Source organism: Chiroxiphia lanceolata, chromosome 9, assembly GCF_009829145.1.
Source record: "Chiroxiphia lanceolata isolate bChiLan1 chromosome 9, bChiLan1.pri, whole genome shotgun sequence".
NCBI lineage: Eukaryota > Metazoa > Chordata > Aves > Passeriformes > Pipridae > Chiroxiphia > Chiroxiphia lanceolata.
In genome coordinates, this window is record NC_045645.1 from 346,698 (window position 1) to 365,470 (window position 18,773).

General features: G+C 37.4%; 1 protein-coding gene across 9 annotated transcripts in view; it reads left to right on the forward strand.

Annotated features, from left to right (window-relative positions):
• The window catches only part of TTLL7 (tubulin tyrosine ligase like 7), a 62,320-nt gene that overhangs the window by 31,854 nt on the left and 11,693 nt on the right, over positions 1-18,773 (forward strand). For 7 of the 9 annotated variants that reach the window (XR_004358487.1, XM_032696132.1, XM_032696134.1 and 4 more), the window contains 10 exons: positions 2,728-2,822; positions 3,452-3,599; positions 3,682-3,755; positions 6,552-6,687; positions 7,493-7,579; positions 11,537-11,732; positions 12,441-12,721; positions 13,975-14,049; positions 15,556-15,690; positions 17,464-17,544. Coding sequence is in view for 7 of the 9 variants with exons in the window: in XM_032696132.1 (XP_032552023.1) it covers positions 2,728-2,822; positions 3,452-3,599; positions 3,682-3,755; positions 6,552-6,687; positions 7,493-7,579; positions 11,537-11,732; positions 12,441-12,721; positions 13,975-14,049; positions 15,556-15,690; positions 17,464-17,544 (1,308 nt within the window). In the remaining 2 variants the exon portion in view is untranslated. The remainder of the gene's footprint in view (positions 1-2,727; positions 2,823-3,451; positions 3,600-3,681; positions 3,756-6,551; positions 6,688-7,492; positions 7,580-11,536; positions 11,733-12,440; positions 12,722-13,974; positions 14,050-15,555; positions 15,691-17,463; positions 17,545-18,773) is intronic. The other 2 variants (XR_004358488.1, XM_032696137.1) reach the window with 1 other exon arrangement.

The window sequence follows — 18,773 nt, forward strand, 5'->3', positions numbered from 1 at the left end:
TTCAACCTCATTATATCCAGTTGTGATCATCGGAGAAAAAGATCACATATTTTAGTAACTGCCTTAAGTGCAGGGTACCCAACTTCTCTTGTGATTTATGTGGTCAACAGAAACCTTATACACACATTCAGAAGTGTATTATTTAGTGTAAGTGAACTAGCAAAATCTATTCAAAACTTTGTTAACAGCCCATGAATGTGAACATCTTAGAGCAACCAATTATTGCTAATTCCTATTAATGAAGTAGTTGAAGTTCACATACACAAGCTTTCCAGCATCGACTCCAATCTCTCATGTTACACTTGCCCTGCCTGTGTCCCTGGAGGTCCAAAGGCCAGCACGGGGCAGGAGAGGTCTACTTCTCCAAAAAGAGAGGGGTAGGTGGTTATAGGAAGTTTTCAGTGTCCTGGGTTCTTCACCAGGAAGAACATACTGTTGTGATGGTGAAGTTTTCTTCCTCTTTGCTCTTAGCTTCACTTTAGGGTTGTTGTTGTTCATTTGCTGCCAGTGTCCACTTGCTGGCTGTTCATTCACTGGCCAGCAATTCCACATTGGTAAAACATTAAGTTTTACCACAAGTCTTTTACATTTCCTGGAGTCGCTTCTTGTGCTCTCTTTGTTATCCCCAGACCCGTGTTATCCAGTGTACAAGGCTGCATTCCTGCAGTGAACGCAGTTTGGCCACTGTGCTCTGTGTGTATCTGAGCCTCTGGATTTTCAAGGCCTTCACTATCATCATTTGCTCGTACTTTTGCAGTCCCTCATACAATCCTGTTCTTGTCAACAACCTTCAAGATGTGCCTTCCTGATAAAATTACTGATGTTACATTAACACAACCTAATTGAGTATGTCCCAGTTCATGGGTCATTGAACTCTACATAAGAGTCTCAGCTGACTGATGCACATGCAGTGGTTTGGTAACCAGTTACTAGGAGTACCTCTTGTGGCATATCACTACTATGTTATCAAGATTACTGTACTACTGTCTTACAGATTAGTCAGCAATCATATTTCTTGTCTGGAAATAAGGGGTAACCACATGACAGATAAGGGATAGTACTTTCTTTTGAAGGATATTTTAAGGGAAAATCAATTGCCTTAACATACAGTTTTTACATAAGACTTCTCAAGCTTTTCATCCATGACCACAATTGATAAAACAAGACACTTTATTCCACTGAATATTACATAAGTAAAATTATATACAGATATCAAACAGCTGAATATAGAGAGTGATGGTATTTGCATTCCTTGTACTACCATGTGGAAATACATTTCTGATGTATCTCATCACATTTCATTGGCACTTGAAAGGAAAAAAGGGATGTAAATTAATGTTTGTACTGTCACAATGTAGAAATAAATCAGCCTTTGTGATGTGATAGGAGAGGAACAGGTCAGTCTAAAGAGGTTAAAAAATTAGATATTTGGATGAAAGTCTTCCAAAAAACAATATGTATAAATCTTTTCACTATTTCTGCCGAATTTTCATGTTTTTTGTTTCAACATCAGTTCTCACTGCTCAGTTTGCCAGCCTGTCTGCAAAACCAGCCAACAAGCTGATTCCAAAGCTGAAAGGCACCTGTTGGCTATGAGCATAAGTGACAGGGCAGCTGGGACCCAGAACAGGGCAGCTGGTGGCTCACCAGCAGCACAGTCCTGTCCCACAGCTGCACAGGCTCTACGATGTACTTAGAGTGTTAAAACAACATCTTGATTAACCGCTTTTCCCCTCTGCCTTGGACATACAAACTATCCCACTTGTGATTTGCACGGGGCTCAAGGTGTTAGCATTCACTGCTGAAGCCCTTCTGTATGTGTCCCTCCTGGAACCAGCGCTGCTCATTCACGATCAAGGTGAGATTCCTGCCTCTCACTAGCACCCGTTGCTCAAATATTAATTTTTATGCCATCCTGGAAAGAATTCCTAGAGTAAATGATTATTTATTGTCAAAGCTTTCTGAAAATGGAAGGGACTCCACAGCTTGGTAGGGTTGTAGGGTGGCTGGTTGAGACTCCTGGCTGTTAAGAGTGTGATTTAGTCTTGTTGATTCCCAGTTGCATTTCCTTGTTTCTCTATACTTATGGTAACATTTTTAATCTCTTTTCTTGTACTTAGCTTATAAACTTTTTGTTACTGAGACATCTAATTATTTTTTGTTTTCACACTATGTGCTGATTTAATAACATAGATCTCTAGGTGTTGCTGTCAAGTGTATCTGAAAAGTTATTTAAATATGCTTGAGCAGACCTTGAATTAGAGGCTCTTTTTGTTCTTGTATAGTCGTTACTTTTTAGAGTAGTATTTAAGGTTGCTTTCAGGCTGGGAACTAGGAAAGAGTTTAACTCTTCCTGTGCTGGACCACCACAGCACAGCACATCATATCATGTGTTATAATGTGTTTAACAGCACTTTGTGTGGTAAATTTTCTGGTTGCAGCAAGTGCAAGTAGATCAGACTGGATTCACTTTGCCAGTACTTGAATGGTGTTCATTGTAAGTGGCTGGATAACTTGGTGACTGAAAGGTACAGCTCCTGGTTCCCAGTAGCTGTGATACTCAATACTCTTATTTTTTAAAAAATACAAATGGAAAAGAGCTTCTCCACATGTATTCTGTAAATCTCTGCTATATTTGAAAGAGTCATTTCTCCAAAGCCTGTTACCACAGGTGTGTTCCCCATGAACCTGAACATTCCTGACTATTCTGTATCTTATTTTTTTCAGATTAATCGTGCCCCGAGCTTTGGAACGGATCAAAAAATAGACTATGATGTAAAAAAAGGTGTTCTGCTGAATGCATTACAACTTCTCAACATACGGTAACTTGTCCTCTTTTCTTCAGTCTGGATCATTGTTTGCTTTGATTTTTTAAAATTTTTTCTTTTTTAAAACTTGAATTGGACAGGGAGAAAATGAAGACCTTTTTTTCACTTTCATGTTTTCAAAATGTAAATGTTTCCCTTGCTGTCAGTTTTGCTATAGAAATAACCCAAATTTAATTTTTCTTCTTGCATATGTGCTTGCAAAAAAAAGAATAGTAATAGTAATTTTTGTACTTTAAAAAAAAATTATTTTTCAAAGGGATCTCAAAGTTGGGATATGTGTGCAGGCATGGGCATGGTGATAGTGCCATATACAGTCAAAAGCCATACCCTCTACAGGAAAAGTTTGTAGCTGGGATATGTTGGAAAAAAGCTACACTTCAGGAAAATAGAAGCAACCATGTTTGTACATTAAAGTATAGCAGAGAGTTTATACGGTACCCTTAAAGAATATTGTAGCCATGAAAGTTAATACTAAATAAACTCCCAACTTAGTGAGTGTTTCAATTCTAATTTTATGTAATAAACCACACATGACTGATTGGAAAATACAGATGATACACTTGATATGAAAGTGCATCTTAGCTGCATTGGATTGACATTTCTTAATATCATCTGTGTTTCAGGACAAGTGATAAAAGGAGAAATTTAGCTCAGCAGAAGGCTGAGGCTCAGAAAAGGCTGTATGGTCAAGGGTCAATGAGAAAACTGTTGCCAGGCTCCTCAGACTGGGAGAAGCAGCGCCACACGCTGGAGAGGAGAAAAGAAGAGCTGGTAGGAAGGGGAAAAAAGTGCTGTTTCTTGCCCGTGGTTTATGGTCTCTTTGTTTTAATTGTCTTATTTTCTTGATTTGTAGAAGGAAAGACTTGCACAAGTACGTAAACAGATTTCCAAAGAGGAGCATGAAAATAGACACATGGGGAACTACAGGTGCATATTTTTGACTGTATTAGTAGGAAGCATTCAATGCATTCATCAGGAATAATGGAAATGAGTATTTGTGGTAGATGACAATTTTCTGCTAAAAATGTGTAGGCATTTATAGAAAATATATACATCTACATCAGGTAGGTTTTTATCCAGGTAGTTCTTTTCTTGATTCTAATTTTTTATATGCACTTAGGAATTTATATGACATCAGTCACCCTAGTATTTGTGCAAGACATTTGTTTGAAAGATGTGATTATTCACACTCAGTGTGCCAAGGAGCATGACTGTTGTTATGGACCTGTCCTGTAATCACATATGATCATTCTTATCTCACTGGGGAAGAGGGAGGGCAATATAGGGGTATGATTATTCCCCTGTAAGGAAATCAAATCTGATTTGTATCTCAGAGGCTTGCCAAAAATTCAGAAAATTTGTTGGTGCACCCACCATTTTTATTAAAGAGTGACATTTGAAATACTACATTTGTATTTTTGCACTTTGATTTTGGATCTTAGTAGGTTTAAACATAAGTGCCTTTAGATTCCATGGTAAAATATGTTAAACAAGAGCTTTATCTTGTCAGTTACAATAGGTATTGGTCAGAAAACAAAAATTTTGTTTAATGATGTTTTTATTATTATTTCTTGATTTGTGCTTCAGTGAGAAGTGAAAGTAAGGCCTATGAATATTTGTTGAAAGGGAGCAGAGTATGGAAGAGATGATGGGAATATTTGCCCACTCTTTGTAATATTCATCCAGAACGTGGGAGATCTGAGTTTACATATTTTATTCTGAATTAGTCAGAATGCCTTTATTGCTGTTCTTCATCACTGCTTTTTTTGAGCAGATGTTCTGTAATTCCCAGAAAAGTTCTCATTTAAACAGATAGATGTTTGTGTGAAATTTTCATTTTTGATGACTTAACATTTTGCTTTCAAAAAGTCTGTAACTTTCCCAGTTTTGATTACATCCTTTCTTGATGGAGCTGAACTAGTATGTAAAAAAACCCCTAAATGTAAAATGAAGTGATGAAGTGGTTATTTTCATGTCATTTAGAGAAACACCATGGTGCTTTAACACGTTTTTCTTTTTTGCTAACTTTAAAATCTCCCGTATTAAGTGATCACTTTTTAGGTTGTTTATTCAGTTCTTGACTGAAAATGAGCCACATGTTCTCCTTATTGAGCTTTTGGGTTAATGTCATTCAATAAAAACACAACAACATTTTTTTCTCAGGAAAAAGTGAAGTGTCACTTCATGAGGAATGTGCTCCTGTAAAAGGGCAGAACAGCTCTGTGTTTTCCTATTACCATGGGCTAGAGAAAAGGCTGAAGAATCAGTAGATCCTGAGAAGGAAAGTAATCTTGGCCAGAGATGCAGAGGAATTTTATCAGTGTTGTGCAGTATTTTCTCCATGTGAGATTCCTTCTCAAAGCAGGACTAACTTCTGTCAGGCAGGGACATAGAATCATGGACATTTTGGGTGCTAGTATTGCTGCATGGATTAGTATTGCACTGTGAGCAAAAATCCAGAGACACCTCAGTGTACCTCCACAGGAGGAGTCTGGGCAGCCAAGGAGGAGCTGTGCTTTCCAGATTTTGGGAATTCCAGAGGAAGTGGAAAGGACATATATGACTTGGAAATGGCTTTCAGCTGCAGTCTACTTCTACCTATATTAAAAGCATTATCCTTCCTTTAAAGTACTGTTCTATGACACTTTTCCTGCAGTAGAATCCACACCATTAAAACATGTTGGCTGAGCCTAAATTAGAGCTCCTTCAGCAAAACCATCTTCGTTTTGCTTTAGAACTGCCCTGAGTCTAATGATATTATAACCATCCTATTTTCATTGCAACAAAATCCTCATGATAGATAACTTTCCAAAGAGAAAAAGTCTGAAAAGGAAGAAGGAGAAAGAACTTTGTAAGAAGTTCAGAAAGGACTCACAAATACATAAAAGTCACATAATACCTATATAAACGATGTCTATGCTTTGCACACTGCAGGCAAAATTAATTTATGGATTACTCCTTACAATTCATTAGAAATTAAGTTTTCCATCTTCATAATTTCTGGCTGTGTTTCAGGCATTCGTGACAGATGGATTGAGTGGTGTTCCTCAAAGCCCATTCTTGCCTGATGAACATGAATAAATCACCAAATCCTGCTTCTCATACTGCCATAATCTTCTTACCTGTGATTTTAGAGAATAATGGCATTGCTGCTCAGAGTCACTCTATATATCCATGTACCAGAATTCTTTTTCTTTCTTATAGTGCCTATTTCTTCCTGTTATTTTTTTGGAGACTTGAAGGATTTAGCATTCAAGTTCAGTACATATTCAATCTTTAATTTACATCCTGCCCATGAAATCAAAGCAATTGTTCAGATTTTCACTGGTTTGTGTCCTTTTATTGCTAATACAAATTATTTTGTGGCTCTACATTTTACATGCGATATTTTGTTAATATTTAATGAATCATTCACACCTGCATGCATCATTCACACCCACTGAAATTTCTGAGCACTGCAAAGCTGGGTTTTGGTGTACCTCTGGAATGACCTGCATGGTTTTCTTTTTGCTGGTTTAAACACGAATGTGTTGACCGAGTTAAAATTAGATTTAGAGAGCAATGTTCAGAGTCTGTGTTTTATGGTATGATATTATATAATTATTGTAGAAGGGGCACACATGCATTATAGAAGAGACTGTATTAGTGACATTGCTTTTGTTCTTAGCCTGATCAATAGCTCAGCTTCTATCTTAAACTCCTCTCCTTTTTTCCCTGTGTTAGGCGAATTTACCCTCCTGATGATAAGACATTACTTGAAAAGTATGACACTTTGTTAGCCACTGCTTTCCAGACCTTTCTTGCTGGAAGAGCAGCTTCACTGCAGCGGGAAATGAATAACCCTTTAAAAAGAATGAAGGTACTGAAGTACATGAAGTATTGGCTTTAGAAGTTACTTATCTTTGAATTGATGACCTTGTGGTTTAGTTTCACGATAATCGTGTGTGATGGCTAATAAATAGCATTTGATAATGTTTCCATGATTTTATTATTATTCTTTGTGCAGCTTGTGGGCCAGATCCTTGAATCTGGATGAACTGCAGTGGACCCAGGGTGGAGACAGGCTAGATGGCTTTAAGCTACTTTACCATATCCCTGCTCCTCAGCCTTACCCCTGGCCAAACCAGAGGTTGGCAGAAACTGCTTTTGAGCTGGTAATTGCCTCCTTCTTCCTCCAGTAACGTTCCCAGCCTATTCATCCACCTCTATGGACTGGAACAAGAGAGACCCTAAAACCAGCTCCACTAGTTAAAGGCATCCAAAAACTCTGCCTGTTTGCTTACTTATTTAGTCAGAGACAGTAGGAAAATGACTATATTAATAACCAGTTAATGTGATTTAATTTGAAATCTGAGAAATAAATGATTTTGCATCTTTGTAGTTGGCATCATCCAGCAGCTTCACAGGAATCTTTGTTTAACCCTTTCTTCAGACTTTTATTTTTAATAAATGTTAAGACTTGATTTTAACTTTCATTTTGCTTGTAAGGAGAGATGCATGCATGAGAAGAAATGCTTTTATTTCCTCCTGTGGAGGAATTCATAGTCTTATTTCAGCAATTAGTAATCAGAGTAATTTCCAATTCCTACCACTTTCTGCTTGAATTTTGGAAGGACGGGGTATGTCCTGCTTTGAATCAATTTTAATGAAATTCCCATTTCTAGGAGGAGGACATTTTGGATCTTCTGGAGCAGTGTGAAATAGATGATGAAAAGCTAATGGGAAAATGCACCAGGCAGCGAGGACCTAAGGTATTTGACTTCTAGATTTTTTGTTTCACTCTGTAGACAGGTATTCTGGGAATTTTAAGGGGAGAATTTAGTTAGCTGGTCCTGGTGGAAGTTTTCTTCTTCAGACTGGCACTAACTTTTTTTTTTTTTAAAGTATGGAGAGAAGCATCACTACCATTTGTCCAACTAAATCCCACTAAAATTTTAAGTGTATATAAGATCCTTCTTTCCCTCTCTAAACTGTTTTGAGGAATTGCCATGCTTGGCAACTGCTGTTGTGCAAGAGATTGCTTGATTTCACTGTGTGAAAGGATTTTTATATCAATAGCCTATCTCAAAAGAATGCTTTCATCTTTAATTGATTAGTTCCAAAATTAGGAATTTTGAGATCATGGAATAAAAGGCACTATGGAAGATCGAAGAATTAATTATAATTTTAGTATGTCTGTGGCTTCCTCACTTGCTAAAATAGTTGTACAGTGTATCTTGGAACCTCTTTTGTATCCAAAATCTGCTTTTAATGTGAATGTATATTATTTTTAGCTTAATGCTTTCTGATTGTGTGCATAGTTCATGTGAGTCTTTGCCTTAAATAAATGGCATGTCTCTGTAAGCCACTAAAGATAAATAGTTTGAGCTTGGCTAAAATAAGTATGTTTTTTATATCCTCCAAATGTTTTAGGTCAAGTCTGCTTAGAAGAGCCTGCATCTGTGTTCCTGAGCTCTGATGGATTTGTTTATTGATGCATGTAGATTTTTTTACAGCGTTTCATGTTTCTGATGACATGGTGTACAAATCTGTGAATTTAAGTACAAAATGAATGCTGACAGTTGTTCTGAGCTTGAAGAGGTACTTCAGATATGTGCAAGAATCCAAAGGGCTACCTCTTATTACAGGCATGCATACTGGAAAGAGGATCTGCATACCCAATCTGGTATTAAGATAGATTTGCAGGGACCTCATTACAAATATGGGGATTTTGTGAGCTAGTGCTTTAACAGCAGTGGATTCATTTAAAGAAGAAAAAAGAAATCCAGTCCACTCAAGCAACACACTCAATCCCCATTCTTCAGGAATTCTTTTCCTGGAAGTTTGTTTTCAGTTCTTTAACATGGGGTCACTTAATTCAAGTTTAACATCTCAGTCACATTTTTTCCTTTTTCCAGAAGCCTGTCTTTTCCCAGCAACCCCCAGAGAGCATCCACCTGTTTGACTGTATCACACAGACTTGATCTATTCTACCTCTACTCTGGTTGCACACAAGCCATTCCCAAACTGGAGGCTGTAAATGTTTAAAAGGGTACTAAGCCCAAATTGAAAAACCTCTCTCAAATAGTTTTAGGATGAATTTGATTAATTATGAGTCAGACTATATGCCACGGTCTTCTTTTATAGCAGACAAATGGACTGTGTAGCTTACAAGCTGCTCTACCAGTACACTATTGTTTGCATTTAGGGGAGAAAGAAAACATTGCTTATGACCGAAATTTCCATTTTTTTGGTTATAAAATCAATGAAATCAAAAGGGAAAACAATGAAACTAGCTATTCCAGGGAGATTGTTTCTTTTCCTTGCAGTGTGCACACTTCATGCTACACAGGATTTCTAGTCCTGCATCTTTTGTATGGTCCTGTTACACTTCTCAATCATTTAACCCTCCCTGGTTGTATAATGTCTTGTGCACTCCCTTTGAAATACAGATGCCCACTGTGGATGGGCTTGGATCTTTTACCAACCATGTGACAGGTACTTTTCACATCATGTAATCCAACATGAAAGGTTCTTTTAGAAGGTCATAAAGTCTCTCCCCCCTTAAAATTCAGTAGGTGGCCTGCTGACAGAAGCTACTGTTAGGAAGTCAGATGCACTGCCTTTCGTGCACTCTCCTCCTCAGAATAAAAGAACAGTCAGGACTCAGAAAACTCTGTACAGAACAGCTGGAATAGTCAGGGGAGACGTGTTTTCCTCCTCATCTTCCTCCCTGCATAGAAACATATATAAGTATCTACACTTGCACATACCTATCTATATATGAAGGGGTGTGTGTGTGTGTATAAACAACTGTTCCATAATTGCCAGGAATTTCAGCCTTATTTTTATTTGAACATGATTAGGAACTCCGTGTAGAAAAAAAATCAAGAATTTCTCAGAATGCAGGCATTTTTTTCCTGCAGTGAAAATGTTGCTGAGTTCTGTGTAGATTGAGAAATGCATTCTGGAAATGTCCAGCTTATTTGTAGCCTCTAGAGGTCTCCTTTCACCTCCACACTGCCGGGGTTACCGTGTCTCACACTGTACCTGTGTGTGTGGGATGAAGGGCTAGGCAAAGAAAAGAACAGCTAGTAGAGAGGAAATGAGCAATTACTGTCCTTTTCAATCCTTTGCCATAAGATCAGATGGGTTTAGTCACAGAAAAATCAGGTTAGCATAAGGAGAAAATCAAGGTGATTAAACTTGCTAAACAATCAAATATCTCTTACTTTAGGAGGTCAGTTTAAACCCAGATCTAGCTATCATTTGTCTTTATTGCTTTTCCTAATTCTTCAACTTTTCTTTTTGTTCTTTTGCGTTGTTTGATGTGAAGTCCTGGTCAGGATGTTCTTACTGTTTAGTGTAGAATGTGTGAGGAACATGTATATGATAAGTGGAAAGCCTCTGTGAGTTTTGACCGAAAATGTTTATTATACCTTGCCTAACTCATCAGGAATGTCTGATCAATGTATTTCAATCATACACAGTGCTTCATGGTTAGGACAGCTATTTTTAAGAAAGCAGTAAGGCACACTGTCCTTCTGGCAGATAGACAAATACATAGCAATGTATTCTTTGTCTAACAGCAATTGTCAGGGCTCTCCTCAATGGAATATTCTTCTTTAACTTCTCTTTATCTAGTGTAACAGCTTGGGATTGCATAAACAGGCTGTCACTTTTTAGGCAGAAATCTCTTCCCTGCTTTGTCTGGAATGGAAGTTTAGGAAGCATATGTTTAGTTATAAAATGTATCTTGCAGCAACAGCATGTTTTGGGGCTTTTTTCTGTTACCTCTCCTAATAAATCTAGGTGCATTACATTATGTTAATACATTAGGAAAGTTTAAATTCTTCCTGAGAGTTCTTCTATTTCAATCTGACTCAAAGTATATTCAGAAGTTATGATTTTTTTTTTTAAATCTGAGCTTTAATTGCAACCCATTTGATGACTAGGAAGATGTTGCCATCAGCATAGCTTCCTACAGCTGAGAGTTACTGGAAAGAAAATGTGTAGGAAAAGAAGGTGACCAGTTAAACCTGCTTAGGATAATAGAGGTAATGGAGGATACTGCATTTTTTGTGTCTGACCGACGGCAGATGGAAGAAGGAAAATTTTCATTTGTCGTTTCTGTTCTTGCATCAGTTTCTCTGTCTCCTACTTTCTGATTTTTGTCTTGCAGTATCCTTGGAAATAGCTCAGGATTCATTAGCTGATGGCACTGAATCCCATGTGCATATGGGACACCAAGAACACCCAGCACAGCTTTCTATATTCTTCCAGTTTCTGCTCTCTGCAGGATGTTTATTAATCACTTTCTTTTTCAGAAGTATAGCAGCTGAAGTTCCTTGGCATGTTTTTTTACTCCATGTTGATCATGGCTGAACTCTAACTTCAGTTATTGCAAATATCAGCAAAGGACCTAAACTGATTGTAAATAGCATTCTATAGCACTTGATTTATGATTTTAAACTATAATTCAACATGTCTGGTAGTGCAAGTCATACTTGAAATAAAATAATTCCCCCCCTCCCATTACTATATTATGCTGTTCTTCATGTGAAAAAGATTAGGATTGTTGTGGAGTCAATTTAATGAAATATTTAAGCATTTATTCTAAAATATAGAACAAACTTCCAGTCTAATTTGGGAGGGTTTATAGCTATGCAAATCCTGCCTGAACCTGCCTGAATCAGGTACTTTTTTTTTTTTTCCCCCTTTTTCTTTAGCCTTTGTGTTCAATGCCAGAAAGTGCACATTCCTTAAGGAAAATTAAGAACCACAGTAGTGATAGCAGCTGTGATAGTGGTAGCTGTGTGTCAGAATCGGGAGAGGAAACTGAAAAGGAAGATCACAATGAAAAAAAAGAGAAAAAAGTTTCATATGATCTTGAAGAAAATAAATACAAACCTTTGGAACGATCAGGTAAGTTAAATCATTTTTCCAAGTAAGTCTGGGTTTGATGATGAATTATATGAAATTCTTCAGTATTTTAGAATGTATCAACATTTGTATCTTAGGAGTAAACACTGCTTTGCTTGTTTCATTTTCTTTAAAGTATTTTCTAAATTAATAGATTTAGCATGTTATTTTTTTGTTTTAGTAGTATATTGTCTCAAAGAATTTCATAACGTCATTGCACATGCGTAGTACTGCTTCTAAAATGTTATTTTTCATAGCATTTGTTTAGCAGAAGACTGAATTAAAAAACTACAGCTATACAGGAGCAGACGAGGGATGCCAGATCTGCAAATATGGGATCCATCGAGCACATTTTCTCTCCTGTTTCCATATTCTTACGGTCAGGAAGTCACACTCAGTAGTCACATACTTTTTGACCTACAGGGCACATGCCCTCTCTAATAAATCTTATGGATGTTATAGAGGACTGGAGTCTACTTGATTAAAGCTGAATATGGGGAAGAAATAAATCTTCTTATAGAGTGTGGAAATTATGTCTTATTAGGGGATCTGACATGACTGACTGCTACATTTATAGTTGTTATTCATCATACAGGGTGGTACAACATATGTTCACACGTGTTGATCATGTATGTTATTAGTTACAAAGACTGAAAAATGGGCATTAAGAGAATAGTAAGTAATTACTTCACTCCTTTAATTTGTCCGCAGGGAGAATGAACTGGAAGCCCTCCAATAAAACTGTCAAATCTCCATCATATCCGTGCCCCACGTCCTGCCCAGGCCCCATGAGGCGCTCAGTGAGCTGCCCTCGCTCCATCTCAGTGCTCACTGTGCAGCCACAGGCAGCTGAGCCCCGGCCCTGCTCAGCCAAAGCCCCTCTGCAGCTCCAGAGGACATCCTCAGTGAACAGGTCTCACTCCTTGAACCGCAGCCCATCCTCGGCCAGAGTCTCTCACACAGCCACCTTGGGGACTGGGAACTCTCCAGGGGTGAGTTAACACAGCAGTTGCATTCAAAATGTGTTCCATTTCTCCAAAACTCAAGAAACACACTACCAATTTTCACCATGTCAGAAAGCCTAAGGTTATTTTGACAGATGCTTGGGAATATAGGATCTCTAGACCTGTCTATGACTCAGGGTGAGTGCTAACTGTGATGTTTCGGGGTTCCTGGTGCAGCAGTAGAGATGTTACATTTTGTGAGAATGGAAGCCTGAAGAGTTTTTGTGAATGGGCAGCCCTCTCTACTAAATAGGTTTTTGAAGATAGAAAGGGTCATTACCTCTCTCAAAAATTTTCTGTGATTTGTTTGGGGGCTTCTGGTTCTGAAATAAGGATGCACTTACCTTCAAAATCTTTACAGTAACAAAAATAGATCAATATTCCAAACCCAGTGTATACTCCAAGGGTAAATACACTGTACCAAAATAAAACATTAGTAAGACTTTGTATAGGTGTCCATTGTAGAAGGTGTAAATAATTTTCCACCTGTACTTGTTTTATGTATGCTATACCACTGCAGTAGAGCTCTACTGCCACAGTGAACAATTGAAAATTTATGTAGTGCTTGTTGTCTTCAGGATTTGCCACTGCAATAACTGCAAGTCATTTTCTTTCTTTAAAAGGGAAGATAAAAGCTTCCTTCATTTTGAAGCCTCTCCTTGAGACAGATAAGCAACTAGACTGAATAATTAATAATCAGATTAAACACTTTTAGGTGTTTAGAATTTGTGTGGTTAGTTATAATTTCACAATGTACTTTGAACCATCTATATTTTTTCATTTTGTTACCAGAGTGTCATCCTCTTTGGCATGTCTTCCCAGCCCAGGCAGTTGTGCTGTTGTGTTTGCATGGTGGAGCACACGTTCACTTCCCCGGGCAGTGCTGGTGGGGCTCAGGCCCAGGCTCACACTGCTCCGCATGTGGTGCCACAGCCCTGCCGTTCCTGCTTTGATGCCTCACCTATATATTCCATCACCCACATCATTCACTGCAGATGGGGCAAAACAAATTGCCACTTTTAACCCATATTTGCAGCCTTTCTGTATTGTGGTGAGCTTTGATTATGAGAAATCCTTTTGTAATGCTAATTAACTTGCTTCATAGTATTTACTATCTTTAATCATCATTTTTATCCAGTAGAACGCTCATTGTCTGTTTTGCCTGTGAGGCTTTGTCTAAATGATGAAAAAGGATCCTTTTAAAATTGTGTGCTGACATCTTGTGAAATACTCCTTAACAGAGTTTTCCATCTCTAAAGTCAGTTAATAGAATTGGAAAGCCATTAAGATTGTGTCTTCACAACAAAGCGCTGAAGGTATTTTTTATCGCATTAGCTATCTCCAGTTTAAAAAGTACCCTTTTATCATCATGATGTACTCGGAGAGTTTAATGAGACAGGGCTAATATAGATTTTTCTGTTCACATTAACTTTATATCAAATATAAATTACTGAAAGATTAAGAACCGTCCCTTACCATCTGACATTAAAAATGGGCTACTTGCTTAAATTAACATTAGTAAGAAACTATACTCCCTTTTTCATTGAGAAAGCTCCACCACAGAAATGATCTTGATATGCAGAACAATTACACTGGGTGATAGAGCTTAGGTCACACTTCCTAAAAATAATGTTAATAAAATTACTTACAAAATGGATAAGAACTACTCATAATTTAGCACCGTATTCTGAATGGAACTCTCTCCATAATTATTTTTGCAACTAAGAATAATATAATATATATTACTGTTAGAATAAAATTAAAATTGATAAACTGTGATTTCCTAAAAAGAAATCATTTGTGCATGATAAAGTGTTAGTTTATCTATCTTTTGGGCAAAAAAAGAGCAGTATATTGCCATTTTTCGGAGGCTGCTGAGATCCAAATGTTCTAAAGATATGGAAACAAAGTTTAGAATAAGCCATTTACAGTTGGAAATTACAGATGTTATTATAGCAGTTATAAACAAAAGTGGATTTGGAACTATTTGCTATCTTATTTCGGCCACATTAATATGTATCAAATTGCAGGGTATTTTTTTGTACTTGGAAATATTTATCCATTGCTTAAGCAAAAATATTCTTAAGTACTGTAGTTTTTACAAGATACAAAGATTTAGAAATGCCTAAAAATTTTGAATTTCATCTTGAAAAAAATTAAAATTAAAAAGTAAAGAAAGAGGATCAGAACTACTTCTATGTAGTATCTTATGTTTTAAAGAAAAACCCTGAACCCTCCAGAGAAGGTCTTTTACAGACACTGCAGGGGTTCTGATCAGTGGTGGTATGAAAAGCACTGACATTTTAAACAAAATTCTGGACAACTGAAGACACTGTCAGAGCCCTGACTGACCAGAACTGGAGCAAAGTGTCCTTACTTTTTAATGCTTCCTGAAGTCTTGGCTTAATGATATATTGCCAGTTTCTGTTCAATTGCTGAAGTGAAAAACTGAAAGGATCATTTTTGTGACTAATAATATTTTTCATAATGCTGAATTTGAATTCAAAGTCTGTTATCTAAATTTCAAATTTATACTTAAATTGTGTGCACCATAAATATTGAATATATATTTGTGTATTCTGTTTCAAACAAACTTACATTTGAACTGTTTTTCTTGAATTTCTTGACAACTCTAAGTAATGGTGATGCATTAATGTACAAGACACGTGTGTATATTAGTTCTGTCTTAGATAATATGTCTATAAATTTAAAGAATATATTTTATATCACCCTATTTATAATTTTTTTTTCAAGCAAACATCTTTATAATGTGTTTTAATGACACTCTTGAAATTTTTCCTCTGCTTCATATTGGTTTTTAGAGTGAGTCTTTGCTGCAACAGAAAACAAAAGAGCAAGAAGTTGCTTTGACAAAAGAGACTCTTCTCCTTATCAATGACATGAGAATCAAGTTCCCAGGAAAAACAGATGAAGAATCTGAATTAATTATAGAAGATGTGAGTATCTATAAATAAGAAAAAAGAACAGGCTAGACACTGTTTAGACCACTGAAATGAAGCAAAGTAAAAAGCTCAATCCATGATTCTTGAGCTCCTTTGGCCTTAAAACTTCCAAAACTCAGGATAATTCAGAAGAGTTTGGAACTTTGGAGCTTTGCATACTTTCTGACTTTAAAAGCAGCACTGAAAGCATTCCTATGTCCTTATAAAATATATGAGAAACAATCAGGAAGGTTAGGAAAATTCAATTTTTCATTGTGGAGAAAGTTAAAACTTTTAAGTAAGCCAAGAAGAATGTCACAATTAATATTTCATCTGATTTTGTTAAAACAGATCCTGACTTGTTTAATTTGCTCTCAGATGTGCACAGCAGAGCACTCAGAATGGTATCTGCAAGGCAGACTGGAACTTTGCTGCTCATAAAGAACACCAGTCACACACTTTTTGGCTCTTCTGGTCTGCCAGCCTAGCCTTCCTCACATCCAGCACAGTCCTGAGCCTCACAGTTTATCAAAGACATGAAACAGTGCCCAACTAAAGGTCAATTAAAATCCAATATTAAGATATATAAGCAGAAATTACATGCTATCTGAATCCCTTTTAAATATTTAGTGCAAAGAAGCTAACACCAGGTTGGAAAAGAAAACAATTAAGACAGAAGTTCTTTTCTCAGTTTAGAAGAAATGCGAAGGGATGTAGTAATTTAAATGGACACTTGGGTCCGGGTGCAGTAAGCACAGCCCGTGGTGAGTCAGTCAGTCATCTGATTCCTTGTCTGGCCCGAAACCTCCTCTGCTCTGAGAGCTTTCAAAATGTTGAAAACATCATCAAACTACATCCCAGTGGGAAAGACTTCTCCTCTAATGATGGTTGATTTGTGTGATGCTGGCAGATAACATTCCTAACCAGCAGATTGGGTCTCTCATCCTTGAAGCAGAACTCAAATGGTTCATTAAATGTGTGTTCCTGTGCCAGGGGTGTGTGTTCCTGTGCCAGGGGTGTGTGTTCCTGTGCCAGGGGTGTGTGTTCCTGTGCCAGGGGTGTGTGTTCCTGTGCCAGGGGTGTGTGTGCTCCGTCTGCAGGGGCCTCCTCACACAGTGGCACTGGGCTTAGAAGTGCACTTCCTAGTGCAGAATTCTATATAAACTCAGCTGGCCTTAACCCCTCCTGATGGCAAATAATACCTCATCAGGGAAGGAAAGAAAGAATGGTATACTGGTGGTCCGTGAGGCAGAACTTGTGTCAGGTCTGGAATGGAGCAGAAAGAAACAATAACAAAATGACAGTGAAAGTGTACGTTTGCAGCTTGAGCTTGTTTGGTGGGCTCAGACCTCGTAAAAGGGGAGTATTGCAGTTGATGCACAATAACTGAGAGAAAAGATGTTCTCCAGCTAACACCTAATATCCCCTATGCAACACCCCCCTCACTAGTTAAACAGATGAGCAGTTGTGCATTATTGAACTTACTGCTGTGTTCAAGGACTCGGAGCCGAGTCACCCGAGACAGGTTTCTGACTGCTTGGCAGTGTATGGCTGTCTAAACCGGGTAGAAAAGAGGGCAGGAGTAAACACAAACATTGCACATGTCTTTGCAAACATTCCCCCCCATAAATTTGCAAATATTTTTCTATTTATTTTAGAGAAAACTTCTTCTCACAGTGGTCTTTTAGAGGTTCACAATTTTAAGCATTAGGAATGCTCATGAACGAAATACCAGCTTTCAGTAGGTTTTTTTTGTATTTTTTATCTTGTGTTTTACAATGATTACAGATTATGGATAATTGGAAGTATCATAAACCAAAAGTGTCATCCTATTGGTTGTCAAAACTGGATCCAGCAAAGCAACGAAAAGTAAGTGACATATTTCATTTGCTGAAGGTCAACTGAAGTAGATGCACAGCAGTGTTTCTACTGGTGTTTAGCAGTAGCTGGGAGTGACTTGAGATGCTGCAATCCTGGCTATTGATACTAACATATATATGAATTAATTCTATTGTAGGAAATCATGTTGCTCCATATTTGGAGAAGCATGATTATCCTGGATTATAATTTAAAAACGAATTTCTTAAAAACTTAATCTGCTGAAAGAAAAGGAAACAAATAAATTATTAGTAGCTTAAATACCTAATTTTATCTAACATTCTTAGAAGTGTATTGAGTCAGCAGGTTTGATTCATTAGGGTGAAACAAGTCAGCAGTTTCAGACCAAGCATGTTAAAACTCCATCAGAGTTAGTGATGTTGCACTTGGCTATTTGAGTTTTTGACCCACAGTATTAGAATAGATTATATTGAATAAAAAATGGACCTGCCAAGCAAAGAATTTTCTCCTTTAATTATTTCAGAAAGCCCACAATAAAGGGAGGTTCTGCCCTTTATTTGACTGGCAGTCCTGTTAAACCAGGGGTACATGTAGGATCAGGATGACACACATTGATCCAGGTTGTTACTCACAAAAACTACACAACCAGAAACGGGGACTTTTTGCTCTTCTTGTGAGGATATCTTTTACAACTTAGGAGACTTATCATTCCTGAAGCACTAGAGAGCCCTTCATCTTTGCTTGCACTGGAAATGATTTGCCTTTTTTTTCAACTGCTTTTAACCTCAATCCCTTCAAGCAATCAGATAGTTATTCTTGGAAGGGTAGTTTATAAAAACGGATTAACTTTGACAATGACATTGCAGCTGAGGACTGCCAAATGTCTTTTGTTGATTTGAAAGAAGTATGTTTTATATTCCAATGAGGTGGCTGAAGGAGAAGTGAGCACAAGGTGGAGAATATTTATGCATGTAAGGAATATGTCTCAAAGGTACCTTTCCACAACTTTGTGAAATACAAACCAGAATCTCAGTCCCCTTCACTATGCTTACTGGGAAATTCTAACACACAAAAAGAAAATATCTGGGCAATGTACTAGATTTCACAGTGTTCATCCCTGACAGCTGTATTTGCTTAACAATTATTGAGCATGGTGTAGAAAAATTAAACTTCTGCTCATATTCTTAGTGTGTAATATTCAAGAATTACAGCACAAGAACAGGAGGCATTCAGAAGCAAGCTCAGAGTAAACCAATGCA